Consider the following 16,522-nt stretch of genomic DNA (forward strand, 5'->3'; position numbering starts at 1 on the left):
AATGCAATGTCAAACTTCAAACTGCAGCTTGTACACCTTGCGCCCCAGTGGAAATACTCTCTCACTGAGCATGCTTTGGTTGTTTCTCATTTCTTCTTTGTTTCCCTTCGTAAAATACTGAATAGTGGGACAAAACTGACACAAAATTGGCCAAAAAAATACAAAACAATCTTTTTCGGCACACAAAGTGCTTCAATTTTCGAAAAATGCTACCAACCGCCATAAGCTTTTGATTATTTTATTTATTCTCAGAATTTTGTACGAACTTTGGAAGCTGCAGGCTTGTTTTTGAATAAAATACGGACATTTTTTGCCATGAAGTAAACAAAAATATTTCGAACAAAAAATATGTCTAACTCAACATGCGATCGCAGCGCCACCGGCGGAGTATGCGATAACTATCAATTCTTTTTAGATCGGCGGCGCAGAGTTTGTCGTTTTTCGATGCCGGAGTGAAAATTGGATCGCTTTTGTGCTTCACAACCAACGTAAGTGTGGAACAAGTGTACAAAACACCAAGGGAACACGACAGAAGCCGATATTCGTTCGATTACTATCGTGCCAGCAAATGGGCAAAGTGAACATTTTCCAGCACTTGCGCGAAAATGTAGGAAGCTTTCTCGCGCGCGCGATCATTTGTGCGATTGTGCGTAATAATACGCCAGCAGCGTGCGCAGCATCGTTCAGTGAAGGGAGAAAATGGTGCGATCGTTGCTGAAAGTTGTATAGTACATCTAAAAAGTGTGCATATTTTAAGGATAAATGTTGTGCCAAATGAGAAAAAACAGTGCAGTTCGTACGTAGCAAGTCCCCACCCCGTCACCTCGTTTCGTACGAGGTGGGCTAGCGGGAGGATGCTGGTTGGGAAAAGCAACGAAAAGGTTGTATGATGTTTAGTGGGGAAGGAATGGAAGCAGAGAAACGCGAGCACGGTGCGACGGGGTGTGAAGGCACATTCCATTCATAGCTGCTCTTCTTCTTACTCGTTGCGTGGCTTCTTCCGTCTCACTCGTTCTCTCGCTGTGTAATGTTTAAAGTTCATTCCAACACGCACACACTGACGCCGACTCTTCGCCGTAAGAAGCTGGCGTTGTATATAGAGAGAAAAACCTTCAGTGGATAATCTAATCACCTGCGCAAAACATGTAAACATCAAATTGAATTAGTTTGGGCAGAAGAGAACCCGCGAGCGATCAGCAGCTTAACAGCGAGATGTTGCCTCCAATTGCATGCAGTGCAGCGCGAGCAGTGTGTTCCAATGGGGTTGAGGAATAAAATTCCTTCATCCCGCATTCCATCGGTGTAATTCACCTCGTTTCTGTGGACGAACAGTCGGCGACACACTACCACCGTTGCAGCAGAGCATTTGCACACGATTTTGCAAGGCACCTCTCGAGGGCCCAACTCTGCGATATGCTCGACAACGCGCTTCACCACCATGGTCCGCAGGTTGTGCGATCCGAAGTTAGCCGTGCGCGCCACATGATGATGGCTGCATTCCATTCCGTATGTGTCATTATTACCTTCTCTTCGCTCGCTTTACGGGATACAGGGAACCATTCAACATTCTTTCCCGTGTGTCTCTTCGCAGTGCTGTAGATTGTGGCCATGTGCGCAAGCTGTTGTAGCAATGGGTTTTTGTTTTGAAGACAGCAAGTAAGGCTTCGACAAGTTAAGAGGATTTTTTCGGATTATCCCTATGCGCAGTTCGTTCTATGTCCCACGGTAATATTCCCCAATATTCATGGACGAATTCTAAGTTGTGAGGTGCCACCAAGTGAGGCCTTTGTGGAGTCAGCATTATCTGGAGTTGTACCCCAGCCATCGTCTACCCGATACCCGTGTCATTAGATATTGAAGAATCTTTGGTCTGATATGGAATGTTAAGACAAAGAGCAAGGTCATCAGAGTACCAACCAAGTACTTCGAAGAATCCTCAGAAGAACTTGTGGAGTTACTGGGGTCAAAAAAACGGTTTTTGCTGCAGACCGTCCACAATTCCGTAAACATTCCAGAGGTGTTCATCATCAGGCTTAAATGTAACACCACTCCACGCATGGATAATCTTACAATCGAGATATTTGTGATGATGTTTTAATGTGGTTGTGTTCTAACATATCATTTTTCTTTTTTCTCAGGATGGAACCATACTTGTGCTATTAAACATACATGAGAATTCTTCACGAAACATACGCGAATTTTGTGAAAAGATTAAGGAAGTAATATAGCCCCAACGAGACGAAACCCGTGTGTGGATGTGTCCAGTGCAGTGAATCATCCCATCCTGAATTAATGCTTAATTGAAATAGTTTGTGAAACGAAACAAGACTAAACAACAACGGCCGTATTACCGCCGTAAGATCGCAAATCAACAACCAGCAAGAAACATAAATATAGAAACCAAAGGACCTAAGCAAGGGATTGTGATTGTTCTTTGAGATCAGTGGTTAGTGAAAAATGTCCCATGGAGGAGCCGCGCGGTACTCACAGTACATATCCAGTGCAGGTCCTCAGCAGCAACAATCGAATGGTGCGGGGAAATCTGCCAACCAAACGGCATCCTCAATGACGATGCCACAGCAGCAGCCACAGGTGCCTTCGCTTCCTTTCATGCGACCACCGATGTTGGTGACGTCTTCCGGTGCTTCCATGCTACCACCGCCACCGTGCCCACAAACACCACCAACCTCCAGTGGACTTCCAAAGTATCCCGGGTCACCCATCGGTAGTCTGTCTGGATCCGATACGGATGTTTCTACCTCGAACGAAAACCTGTCACGGGAGGAACGGTATGTACTGAGCCATGCCCGGGTTGAGCCGCAAGGTGAAGAAAATCTGCAAGGAAACATAACACCAGTGAATGAGATCCAAGGTAAGCGCAATGCAACGCGAATCGTGTGTGGTTAACTTACGCAAAACTTCCGCTATTGCAGGACGATTCATTGGAGATAAGTTTTCGTCGAACACTTCATCAGATTCAACGCGCTATGCCACACCGACCGGTGGCAGCAGTAGCCGCAGTATCTCAGAAACACGAGGTGGAAGCATGTACGCCAATATCGGTGCCGGTCCGGATGGACCATCGAATCGTAGTTCGATGGCTGGCTCAAATCGCAACTCGTTGAAGGAACCAAACTCGAATCGCTCTTCGATGGATGTCTCGCAGTCGTCGTACAATACGCTTATCATCCACGATGATATCTACAGCTCGGTCGCCTCTTCCGGGCGCGAGTATGCCGGCAGTCCGCCACCGTACATGAAGAAGGAGCGACCACGCTCATATGGCGAAGCTGCCCCGAATGCCCCGATGCAGGATATATCAGAGATCAGCGAAGAGTACATTAACCAAAGCCACGTGCTGAAGCATCTGGCCAAAGAGGTGAAGTTGTCACGCGCTAATGCTCGCAACAGCCGTCAGCAGTCGAGTGGTGGCTCCACGGCATCCAACATGGATGGTGAGAAGAAGATGGCAAACAAGGGTGGACAAGGTCGGCGGGGCAGTGAAACGACGGCCGGCGGTGGAGGGAAAAGCAATGCGAAGCTGAAAAGCAAGAGCCAACCCGATCTCACCCGGATGTACGACATCGATCCGGAGGAGGTGGAAGCGTTAGTGAAGGAGAATCAACTGCTCAAGCAACAGTTGAACAATTGCTACCTGAAGGTTGCCAAAAGTCAAAAGGTACTCTTTATTTGAGTTTCAGTTGGTAGACAGTTGTTATGTAACGTTCGTTTCTATCGCTTTAACAGTTGGAACAGGAAATAGCAAATATCTATAGAGTGCATGAGGAATTGGTGCAGTCTTGCGATCGACGCGAGCGGTTGGAAAGGGCGGCTCGTACACGGCTGCAGCAGGATTGCCGAAGACTGCAGGAACTAAACCGAGCGTTCCGGGACCAGGTCGAGGTTTACCAGAGCCAACTGCATGCATCGTCCGATCACCAGCTCGGTCGAACGCAACAGGACGTACTCATCTCGCAGCTAGTGAATCAAAGTACGTACAAATGGATGCATAAAGTTGTGCGCTTGGCTTACCCGATTATATTCTTTTTCAGACAAATCGCTAATCGACGCTAATCGACGACAATGTATCGAACTACAGGCGCAGAACGCGACACTCGAAGAACAGCGTATCCATATTAACGTACTCGACACGGCCCTGAAACGTCTCGAGGAGGAGGTTAGTAATTAGTTAGAGGATTAATTTCTATATCTAAAATACTTCAACATCTCTTCTTCCAGTGCCGACAAAAGCAAGTATATGTGGAGCGCTGTTCACAGTTGCAACATGCGTTACAATCTCTGCAAAATGCAAGTGAACGACGCGAACAGGCCGAGCGAAAGTTGCGCATCGACTACGATAATGATATGCCAAATCGAAGCGGTAGCAGCACTAACAGCGAAACAGACAACCTCAAATGGCAGTTGCGTGAGAAAGACGCGCAAATACTACGGTAAGAACCCAGTTTACTTCATATTACTTTGTACTGCCAGCAATGTTGATTGATGTAATTGTTTTACCTTGACCTTCGCAGGTTGGAATCCGAATGTGCCCAGCTGGAGCAGCGTAATCTGGAAGAATCTAATGTGCGCAACGTGGCCAAGCTGGCCATGGAGCGAAACTCGCAAGAAACGGAGCGTATTCTTGCTGAGGCAAAGCAGGAAAAGATTCGTTACCTTGACGAAGCACACGCTGCCAATCGGAAGGTGACGGAACTACAGACTCGGCTGAAGCTGGTAGAGAACCGACTCGCTGAGAAGGACGCTATGATACGTGCCTACCAGGGACAGAAAAGTATGTGCTCAGCAATTGGTGAATGTTAATCCGCAAAAATATGTTCTAACAAACGAAATATTTTCTCTCTGGTATTTTCCCCCCGTTTCAGTTTATGGCTCGACAAACTCCTACGGATCGTACAACCTATCGTCGGATAGTTTCGCATTGAATCCACTGGGAGCGTACAACTCGCAGGCATCGTACGTGGACGTGTCGAGCGGTGCATTCGATGTAACCACCGGTACCGGTGGTTCACTGCTCGACCCATCGTCCGTTGTTGTAGGTCCGTACGGTCCAGCGGCAACGGCGGCGGTTGTGTCCAGTTACGCGTCCTCTTACGGTCCGACCGCCACCAATCCTTCCTCCTTTGTCCAGAGCTCCCTGAATCTCCCAACTGGTGGTGTTGTTGGTGGGAGTGTTACAGGAGGGGGACCCGGTACCGTCGGTGCCTATTCGTCTCCGGGTAGCAGCAGTACCACCTCGAACTACAGCAGCTCGGCCAACTTCGGTGCCGGTAGTGAGCACACGATCTACGACAGCAAGAGCTACGACGCGCAGCGTAAATCGATCGACGATCAACTGAAGCAACTCGATGAGCAGTTGCTGAGCAAGGTGAGTGAACTGTCGCTAGTGGAGAAGCAGCGCCAGCTTAATCAGCAGGCAAGGGCACTGGCGGCTAAGCTGAAAGCGGTTGCCGCCAGCGGAGGAGGACGAGCTGGTTCGTCCGGTCTTGGTACGGCCAGTGATACCTCATCGGCGGGCTCGAGCACGGACGCGAATGGCAACGGTAATCTGCTGCATGTTGCCTCTACTAACCCATCAAAGCCTACCGGTACACGCACCGCTTCCTCCTCTACCTCCTCCTCGTCTTGCGTGCCCTCTAACGGTGGCAAATCGCAACAGCTTCGTGGCAAGGTGCCGCTACCATCGACGACGGTCACCGCGGCAAGCTCGACGAAAAAACATCATCACAATATGGCCAAAACCACCTCCACACCCGTGATAGCTACCAAGAAATCTCCCGGTGGTGTGATCACCGCATCCGTGGGCACCAATACCACGTCCGGGTCAGCTAATGGCAACCATGGGAAGAAATTAGCTGCATCATGCAAGAACGTTTCCACCTCCGCAACCGATTCGTCGTCATCGTCCTCCTCTGAACCGGAAACATTCTATTAAACGCGAGGATTACCTCCCTGCAGTTGCTTGGATCATTTTAGCATTATTTCCTTCTTCCCATACCGTATATCATTCCGCATGCATGCCGCCGCCAACACCAAAGATTAAAACAAGAAAAACAAATGTCAAACGCGCAGATAAACGGGCGTGTTGCACAATTCGCGCAAGGTTTTTTTGCACTAGCGGTGTACCTATATAGCTTATATTTTTTCTTAACAATGGTAGCAGTTAAACAGCAGCCCACCGGTTTTCTTCGGTACTGGCTTTCGTTTTGGTCGCGCCCAGAGCACAATCGTTGATCGATCGTCGAAAATGAGCAAGCCAAGAACACGAGAAAGCACTCGAAGCTCAATGGGTGATGAAAAGCTACTGCCCAGTTTAGGGTTTCGCGTGCTTTACATACTTTTTTTTAACAATTACTCTGGGGCGAGCTCTGGCAGGGATGATGGGCACCGCGTGCCTGCGTGTTTGTGTCCTTTTTTAGCATGTAACGGTGTAACTAATTTATTTGTAAACTGTGCTCCTTTTCCCCCACCCAAAACATTGGGTCGGAGAAAAGGGTGTCGAAATCCACGGGTAAAGAGGATCGCCGTAAGTATCGCAGCGCGTTTTGGCGTTGGGAGAGGTGTTTTTTTTTAAATTGGGTTTTAGCTTCGTTTGGTTTCCTACCGCAGAACCGCATGACTGCATGACAATAGCAATAATAAAACAGCCACAGTGTGAGGCAGGAGAACTGGAGGATAATCGTAAGGATTAGCTATACTCAGAGCTATCAGAGCGCGGTAGGACTACTATAGGTTTAGAGGGACAGGTAATAAGCATAGAAATTGTTGCTACAGGTCGTTTAAGGGCGGCCGATCGAGATCAGAGTAGATGAGGAATGTGTTAACACTTTTCCGGCAACACAACTCCCTACGCCTAACTGTCTAATGGGAAGCTGACCGTCAATAGTACATACGATTAACTTCATTACCGTTCAAGACGGTAGATCGTGACGGTAGCAGTAGCTAATACAAGTAAAATTACCTCAAAATTGTACTTCCTCACGTGACCTCTTAAAGTTATCTCTGCTTTTCATCCATGGCTCTAGATAGATATGTTTTCGTGCTTCCATACCAAACGATCGTATAGTTGCCATCGTTAGGATACCGATCAGCAGGTTTGTTGAGTTTTCATAGCTACGAAATAAAGGGAAACACTCCAGGAACGATTCGAAAACTATAAATGGCGGAAATAAAGTCAAGAACAGATGCATTTAAAACAAGAGGTCGAAATGCCAACAGGCTGTGTGTTTGTTTTGTGCGTGTGTCGTTTTGAATGCCGTTTTCTGTGTGAATTTGTGTTTTTTCACCATTTTGTTTTCCTCCCCATGCTGCCATTCAACTCAAAAACAGAAAAATTCGATAACTTTCTCAAATGTTTCAAGCTGTTCGTTTGTTAGTGCTTTCATTTTTGCCTCGAAAACTTTATGATTTTATGAGCAGGTTGAATGGCGCACCGATAACTTCCAGAATAATGTTCGATGACAGCTTCATCTTTACTAGCAATCGTGTGTACAATCCTGTTGAGTTTCATAGACCTAAAGCTGCTAACGCCTACCTGGTTCAATCCCATACGCTATAAACAACAGGTGACTTTACTTGGGAAAGTAAATCTGCCCAAATGACGCTAATAATCTGATGACATAGTGTTTCTCATGCAGCCTAATATTTAGCCCGATTTGTGTATCTAATAAGCGTGCTGTTTATTGTGCATTTGCCTATTTTAAGCAATTTCCTGCTCAGGATCAGGTAAGCGGTTTTATTTATTCCTCAAGGGCGCTGAACGAAACTGCAGGGTAAGCAAACAATATGGTCCATTTTGGTAGTATCAGCAAAGTATACGAAATAATGGATCATTTTCCTTCTTCCATTCCCAGCGAGGACTATGCTGCTTCCCAAGCTTGACCACAAAGAAACCGATTCAATCGCTGCTGGCCGACGAAGTGTCTGTCCTTTCCACAAACAATAGTGAAACATTTCTCCAGGTATACTAACGAACTGATCGTGGCAAATGTTCCAGACTGTTTTAAAGTAATGTTTATTTATCTGCAGAATCTGGCGCATATTGGATCGGACCGACGTTCGGAACAACCTCCCGAGCGAGATCAGCTAAGTAGTAGCGGTGGTCAAAAGGCGGACGATATGGTGCTGCTGGAGAAACAAGGCCGGTGCTCGCAGAAACTACGAGGTGGCAGCAGTTCATCTAGCGGAACCTTAGGCAACTTGGCACACGTGTCACAAGCCGTGGGGCAAAACATGACCGACATCAGTAACATTGGTGGATCGGGAGGTGCGGGTGATGTTTCCAGCGGAGGCTCAGGAGTCTCTAGTAACGGCAATAAGGTGGGCATTGAGCATCGAAATTGTTTTATCGGCCGCAGGCTAATCGTATCTCTCACATAGGTCTCAAAGATATTATCCGGTGTTTCGCAACAGGTTACCCAGCGTGGATCTTCTTTGCCACCGAGCGCACTGCCAAGACCTCCGAGAAGTTTGAAACCACCGCGCAAGATCGAGTACGGCCGGCTAAGTGACGGAGGAAGCGAAAGTGGGAAGAAAACTCGCGCTACAACACCACCATCGCCGGCATCTTCCTCCGGAGCCAGCCAGGGTGGAGGGAGCCTCAAACGGTCAGGTCGTGAGTTCTCACCCGCGAAGGGAAGTTACGTTGAAATGAAGGACACGCTACAGCTAACCAAGGACTACCAGAGTGGCACTACGTTAAAGCACAAATCGTACGGTTCGATGACAACGGTGGGTTCCGGCGGTGGTACACAACCATCCGTGGCCAAATTTGGCTTCGGATCTTCCAGATCTGGTACGGGATCGTCTGGGCCATCCGGTGACTATCCTTCGACGAAAAACTACCAACGACTGGAGGATCCATCGCCGACCGGTTCTACAGCGGCAACGGGTTCGGTAGGCCATCGGCACAACAATAGTTCCTCGCAGTCGTCTCAGTCGCGCAAAAGCTCTGGTGACTCCGGTACACTGAAGCGATCGCTTCTGCCAAACACGGGCCGTAAGCCGAATGTTGCTGGAGGTATGGCGAAGGGTAGCGGATCACGCGACTCGTTGAATTCTGCATCGTCCGGTTCGAATCACTCGAATGTGGGACCGGCTCGTTCCAGCCCACAACCACAGCACCATCCCGCTAGTGCGGGATATCATGCACATCAGCTGACTTCCCGCACGCCACCCCGCTTTCTTCAGCACCATCATCAACCTTCCACCTCCGTTGAATCGAACAAATCGCAATCAAACTACCACAGCATGCCGACTGCCCAGACCGTCCAACAGTTCCATCACGGATTCTTCGCCAAGTTTCCTTCACCACACGCAGGTTCACCGGTAAGGAACGGTGTGCAACAGCAACACCACCCGAAAACATCTTCCTCGCTACCTAGCTCCAGTATTCTACATGCCGCTGCAAACTCATCGGCCACGTCGGCTATTGGCCAGGCATCCACCGCTTCCCTGCCACCGAAGCCGTCCATGCTGGACAAGATGGTAGGAGGAACGTCCAGTGCTGTCGGCAGTCAGCAACAGCGACGGGGCAATAGTTTGGCACGAGTAGAGAACAAGTATCGCATTCAATTCTGATTATATTCGTAGGGACAAAAACTTTAGTAGTATAGCAAGAACATGTCATGCATGGCCCCAAAGCTCACAGCCTTAGTGTAGTGAAGACCGGAGTAGAAGATCTTCAAATGGGCAGCGAGGATGGTGGAATGTGTTGCATTCTGTATACAATCAATGCTACAAGGTCATCAAACACATTACTCACGCAGTCATCGATCACGTCTCGTGTTGGAAAAGAAAATCAAAGATCCAAATTGTCAAATTTGCGACACATGGTAAGTAATCTAACGGATGATCAAGTGCGGCAGAATATTGATTGCAGAAATTAAAGTGAATTTGTGCAACGATTTGAAGATGAAATTTTGGGAGATCTTACTCATAGGCAACTTTTTCTGTACATTACATTGCAAGTTATATGTCCATCAAGAATTTCAAATCTTGTGCCATGGACCATAATGGGCATCAAAAATTGGTACTTTTGGTAGTGTTAAAAAAATGGAGAGTGGATTAGTGAAACTGAATATAACTGACCCACAACCGTCATCAAGTTTGAGTTTCTTGTTTCCTCTAGACATACTTTTTAAGTTTGTGTTCGAATAATCTGTGCTTCGATAATTGGTAAATCTCGCGCTGTGCATGCATCGTAAAATGGTTCCAGTTCTATGCTTCACTTTCAGACACAACTGCTATTACCGAACGTGCGTATGTGACCTCTTAAAACGTCTGAGAAGTAGTCCAGTACGGGCTTTTCGCTAACGGTAACTTTCGCGATCTTCATCCATCGCGTTTTGGACTCGTGCGGCTTCAAAGACAATATGTATCGCATGCTGCTTGGGCAAAGTAGCGCTGGAGTCTCTTCCTCCGTCTCACCAATGTAATGGACCGACAGGCGAGATGAGAAGTGGTTAAACAACTTTCCCGTTTCTTGTTCCGGTTTGTTCGCTTGTTTCTTTTTTTAATGCGGTCTCTCCTTTCCCCTATCACCGCGATCCGTGGTTCCCCTTTCGCTTAGTTTTTCTTTTGATTTTTCTCCTTCCTCTATCATTCGCTTCCTTTTGGGGCGGTCGCGATCGGCATGGATGGCACGATGACGATTTGTACGGTGAGGTTACGAAACTTGAGCCGCGAAGCTAGGTGATGCAAAACTTTTCTTTTCTCGTCAGCTCGGTATGCGTGGAATACGGGGGAATTGGTTACGGGAAGTTGAAAACAGGGAAATAATGACAGTATGGCCGGAAATCTTCTCACTTCTGCTTGTATTTTGCGAAACAGACCTATTTGAATGGGGTTGTGCTGGTGGAGGGCTACCAACTTTATGTTTATCATGTATCCATCCAAGCATCCATGTTTTTTTTAAACCTAGTGTCTCCAGTGCAGACCAGCCAGAGTTCCATCGATTCCCCATTTACCACAGGATCTCCTGCATAAAGGTTCCTGAGGAGCATTCTCATTACACAATTTCAACAAATTTTGGGTTAAAATCGGCTTTACCAGCTCGCTGTGAATCTACCTATGCTTCCATATCTCTTATACACAAACGCTTTACATCATTACCGGTAAAAACCGTTCCCAAACCGTCTGTCCCTTGCTGTCTAGAGCATGATTGCCGTAATGTGTTTTCCCCTAGCTTTGCTTTGCATAATTACGTCATGAATTTTCGCACTAAAAAGCCATAAATAAAACAAATTTCCGCTATTTAACATGCAAATAATACACGTTCTCATCTCATTCCATTCGGTTACTCACACAAACACACACATGCTGTCCACTGTGTTCAGCTTCTGACAAAGAACGGAAAAATGTAGGTAACGGTTGCCCGTGGTCTGTGGTTCGGAGGAAGGAGTATTCGTATTTGGCCTAAATTACTGTGGCCCAATTTCCCGGGTGTGCCCCCCCCCTTGGCAGTACCCGAATGTCCTCGATAGAAAGAGGGGTAGTTAAAAAAAAGTCTCCATCTCGGCTTGTGTGAGAAAATAGAATAAGTAAATAAGTTGCTTGGGCCCCGCTATGTCTATTGTTCAAGATTGTTTGGACACGTGCACAATGTGATCGGAAGCATTCTGGCCATTTTTCATGATCGTTCCCGGTTGTTTGAGTGGCATTATCGTTCGTATTACGTCAACGAAAACTTCAACCCAACATGCAAAGGCCCGGGTGATAGGATAATAAAACAGCCAACAAGAAGCAACAAAACAACATCGACACATACCCGATGACGTTTGGATGATGACGATGATGATGACGCTGTCTAACCTTCACGAGCTTCAGTCTCGAATGTTTTCCTTCGCTCTCGCTTGTGCGTTCACGGCTGGGATTACATTTTCGTTTTCAAATCACGCTGATCCTTCTTGGCATGGCTGGCGGGACGTGTATCTGACCTAGAAATGAATTTCGATCCCTTCAGGCCCTCGCATCGCCACCTGCAGGCTTTCTCTTCTTCCGCCATCGCTCATTCCGCTGCTTTATCGTCTATTTCTTACCGCGGTCTCTATTTCCTCGGGTTGCTTCGTCGTCAAGGTTTCACCTTGCACAACACAGGGAAACCGAACGCAACGAAACTTTAGCAACCGAGCCCATTCGCCATGGGGAGAGCAAGAAAAAACTTGTTTCTTTTGTCAAATCCTTTAATGTACGGAAGGGAACGCATCTTCTGTAGGAGATTTTAAAGAGACATTGCTTTTATTTTCTTTCGACTTCATCTCATTTCCAAAATGTAAAACTTGTTCTCTTCGTGGGTTCGATTATCTTGCCGGGGATCATCCTTCCAAAAACCAGTTGGAGGAGAATTAAATCAACGCAATCGGGAAGGGGTTGGATATCAAATGGCTTACTGCTTCTTCAGAATTTAGTCCACCGTCGTCCCAGCATTCCTTTCTAATTCCCTCATAAACCAGTTGGCGTGTGTAATGCACTGGAAATCGGTTCGAAAGTGGGATAAGAAGGGAATGCAAATAAAGTGGTTGTAATAGTGTACCCTTTTCTTTTGAGGTCAGTTTCAGAATGCGCGGCAGACACCTGAAGTGCTCATTATACGTGCTATAGACGACAGACCGACTGTGTTTTCACTTCATCTTCCGCGTTGACCTTGGCGCCTTTCATAAATGAGTAAACACGGCTAACCAGTTTAGTGCACCGATTCGACGCGGTGTGTCATAAATTATTTATTGAACCCCTGGGTGCGTTGGAGCAATAGCTTCCGAATGACTTCAGCTGGAAGACTCCGCTTTTCGGATGTTTTGCGTTTGATTACAAGAAAAGATGCAAAACTCTTTGCGCGCAGCATTAGTCTGCCTGTAAATCGCAGCCAGTGTCCATTATTCTCATTATATGGCTTTCCCCGACCCCAAAACCTCGGCCCGATTCTTTTGGCTCTGCGGCGCTATTACACCGGTTTGGCGATTCTGGTCGTTCTCTCTGTCTCTCTTTACGCTCATTCTCTCGCTCGGCCAAGGGAACGGAATTGAGGTCAGTTAAGAAACAGTTGAACGTGAACCACTACACTGTGGTGTGCGAGATGAGTGTACAATACATGGCTGCAGCACCCCATGTAGCTTTGGGTGAGTGAGAACGTTGCCCGTGCGAACCGAAACAATGCTGAACAAGATGCAAGTTTGTTGATTGAACAAAAACAAAAAACATCCCCCACTGACACATGCACAGCTCTCCAGCAACCCCATAAAAGCCGGTTCCGGCGTTTCGCGATCCAAGCAAACCATACGGTGAGAGTGTGTGTATGTGTTCGTTTATTTTTCTTCTGCTGCCAAACAGTATGAGAGCGTCATGGCCTACTTCTCACCCGGTTTTGTTTCACGCGCAATCCACCGTCTCACTCGCTTTATCCTCACTACTAGCGCTCTCGGTCACTCCTTTGACGGGCAGGGACAGCCGGAGTCGTGTCTACTAGATTCGGAAGATGCCAAGTAGCCTGAAGTAGCACAAGACGCAACCAGTCAAGAAAGGTCCGGAAACTAAGCCTCAGAAAATCAGGTAATATGAAACATCGAACTACAAATCTTACTAGCGCTGAAAAATACTGAAAACAATTGCTGAATAAGACCTACCAGCAATGGATGTTCATGGGTCCACAATGAGAATGCAAATATCTTAAGTAAACCCTGTGATCTTTTCATCGCAAACATCGTAATCTCCCGTTTTTCTGCGTTTATCATTTTTTAGCAGGCATCCCGCTACTTCTTCGCGTTGGTCCGCGAAACTTTGGACTCGCTCGAATGGTTTCGCACGAGAAGTGAAAGTTAACTCCAAAGTCGATTTAATCCAAACGGAGGAAGGAGGTTCGTTGCGATTCGTGGAGACGGTGTGAAGCTTATGACACATTATGGGCGCTTTGCTTCAACATATCAGAGCATTACAAACATTCCATCTCAGATGAAACAGCCCTGAAATGCGATTGATTCTTAGCTACAGCCCCCGGTGACTCCTAAAACCCCAATTTGACATTCAAACCGCCATCAGCTGTTAGGCGCGTGTTGATTTGATATCGATTACAACCGGCACTTGGCGCTTCCTCGGGCACTTCCCTCGGTCCTTTTCCGCGCGGACATCATGCGAATTGTGCGATTGTTCAAATGTGAGTCGGGTTTGTTTTGGTTGCGAGCCTTCATTTGTTCTTTGTCAATGCTGCTTTCGCATAAATGCTTCCGCATAAATGGTTCGCGCACAGTGGAAATGGGATGAGGAAAATACTGTCCAACATGAGATTCGACAAAAGGAGAAGCATGATTTTCAAGTTATATTAACTAGCTGATATGATAAACTTTCCTGTTAAATGATTCCAAAGCGTTACTTTAGGTCAAACATAATTATTGTATTACAAACATAAATGTTGTGCAAAATTGTAGCAAAAAATTGTCAGTAGTAAATCCCATAGTGCATTCACAGGTCTGTTCAACGACTGAGTAAAACTTGAAGTATTCAACGTGTGTGTATTGACGGACGCTGCATGGGAGGAGCAGCTCGTGTTTCGCGAAGATGCGTGGGTGCGATGGTGTGCGTGTTGCATAGTGTGGTAGTGTTGGTATTCGACATGGTTAGGCCGTGTAGCGACTACACATTGTCGTCGATAATGAATCAGAAAATAAGCTAAAAAGAGTGCGTGTTTTAGTATTTTGAACACTTTAAAAACAGGAACTATTTACGATATTTACACGACTTAAACTCGAAATGTGGTAACTGTCCAGGTTCGAATGTTTGCCAACTATCCCACGCAATTGCACTCGTTTTGAACAGTGTCTAACCTGCCACACCGTTGGCCGTCAGCGTTCGGGTTCCGTTCGGTGTATGCGAGGTGCGCTCGTGTTCTTGCCGCGATCGGTTCTCGCGGCCTCGTATTCGCATCGTCACGCACTTCGTGTAAAACCGCGGTCGCGAAAGGTTGGTCGACGCCGTTGGGGCTGCACCTTTGCTCACAAACCCAACCATAAAGTCCAATGGAATTTGCGACCGTGAACAAGAAGAAGAAGGAGGAAAAACAACCAACAGTCAAGTAAAATCATCATCGAGTGAGTAAACGGATGTAAATTTGGCAGCATACTCTGGTGTGTTTGTGTGTGTAGTACAGGAGAAGCAAGTGCGCGAGGAGGCTCGTACCACGGGAGTGAAAGAAGGTGCAACAACAACAAGTAAAAGAAGCGTAACGCACTCACCGTCAAAAAGAAGACAGCGCGCATCGAAGTGAACATAAAGTACAGTTAGAAAGACAGCTCCAACATTACACGTTCCGGACCGTGTTTGCAAGAGTGAGTGAGAGAGAAAGAAAGAGAGCATAAACGATGTAGACAGTGCGGAAGAAACGGCAAAGAAAATGCCAACAGTTGGAGTTTGGAATTGGGCGATTTTGCTTTGTTTTCCAGTGCAAGAACAAATGCACTGAACAGTTTTGTGTGACGAGTGACGAAAAGTTAAAAAAAACCATCAATCGAGACAGACGATTCAATTGTGTGTGTTTGTGCCTTTTTTGTTGTTGTTTTGTGAATAGAACACGGGGTACTTAAAGCAGTTTTTGTAATATCCTCGCTTGCATCCAAAGCATAACCGCATAGTATGCTATGCAAATGTGTGATCACCAGCTGCCGGTGAGCGTATCGCAGACTGAGGTACCGTCATTACGCCGTGACACGGATCGTGAATGAGTGTGCATTTGGCACACTAATTAATTGTCTATTGCCAAACCCCTGCCGCCATCGTGCGCGGTACCTTTTCGCCCGCATCCTGCACACAGCATCGTCGTTTTGTGTCCGTGGTGGTGGTGAGTAGCGAAGCAATAGAACCTGATTGAGCAATGCGCACACTTGACCGTGTGCGCCTGGCGTAACGTGTGTTTGCGTGAGAGCAACAACTGTGGTGTGTGAGTGTGTGCGAGCATCGCGGAGGTGATCGCTTACAATTGCTTTTCATTCACGAAAGCGGTGAAATCGTTTCGCTTGGACCGCGTAGTGAGGGAAAAGATTGTGGAGTTGAAGAGGAAAACAACAGCAGCCAACTGATGAGTCGATGACACCGTTCTGTTTGTGCGTTTCTGTGCAGTGGTAGGTGAGCGCTGTGATAATTGCTACCCTCCTTCCTCCCTCCCGCCAGCGATCACGTTCGAAACCTTCCCTCATGCTGCCCCATTCCCTGGATCGAAAGTGGATCGGTGTATTTTTGTTTGCCCATTTCTCCGTGATCACCGATCTTGGCTATTCGTGCGTGCACTTTTGAGTGTGTGTGTAGTGTCTGTGTGTTTCAAAGCGGTGTCTCAGTGTGTGGAAGCGTGCGTGCGATCGTGATTTGTTTCTCCCTGAGGCATCCAAAGCACTGAGCTTGCATTATCAACATCGCACATCGTATGGTAATGAAAGTGGATGTGTGTGTGATAAAGCGAAAAAAGAAGAAGCGGTGATCGCGAGTAGTGGCGATTAAGAAAAAAATGAAGCATGCCTACAACGAA

General features: G+C 47.0%; 1 protein-coding gene across 1 annotated transcript; it reads left to right on the forward strand.

Annotated features, from left to right (window-relative positions):
- Window positions 1-417: 417 nt before the first annotated feature.
- LOC128303160 (uncharacterized) lies at window positions 418-9,660 on the forward strand. Its single transcript, XM_053040024.1, has 11 exons — window positions 418-488; window positions 2,139-2,872; window positions 2,934-3,679; window positions 3,748-3,991; window positions 4,053-4,177; window positions 4,240-4,451; window positions 4,533-4,792; window positions 4,884-5,386; window positions 7,872-7,979; window positions 8,047-8,337; window positions 8,398-9,660. Exons 2-11 carry the CDS (start codon window positions 2,458-2,460, stop codon window positions 9,595-9,597), a joined length of 4,104 nt encoding a protein of 1,367 aa, XP_052895984.1. The 5' UTR covers window positions 418-488; window positions 2,139-2,457; the 3' UTR covers window positions 9,598-9,660.
- The last annotated feature ends 6,862 nt before the right edge of the window (window positions 9,661-16,522 follow it).

The sequence above is a fragment of the Anopheles moucheti genome, chromosome 3, assembly GCF_943734755.1.
Source record: "Anopheles moucheti chromosome 3, idAnoMoucSN_F20_07, whole genome shotgun sequence".
In the NCBI taxonomy this organism is placed as follows: domain Eukaryota; kingdom Metazoa; phylum Arthropoda; class Insecta; order Diptera; family Culicidae; genus Anopheles; species Anopheles moucheti.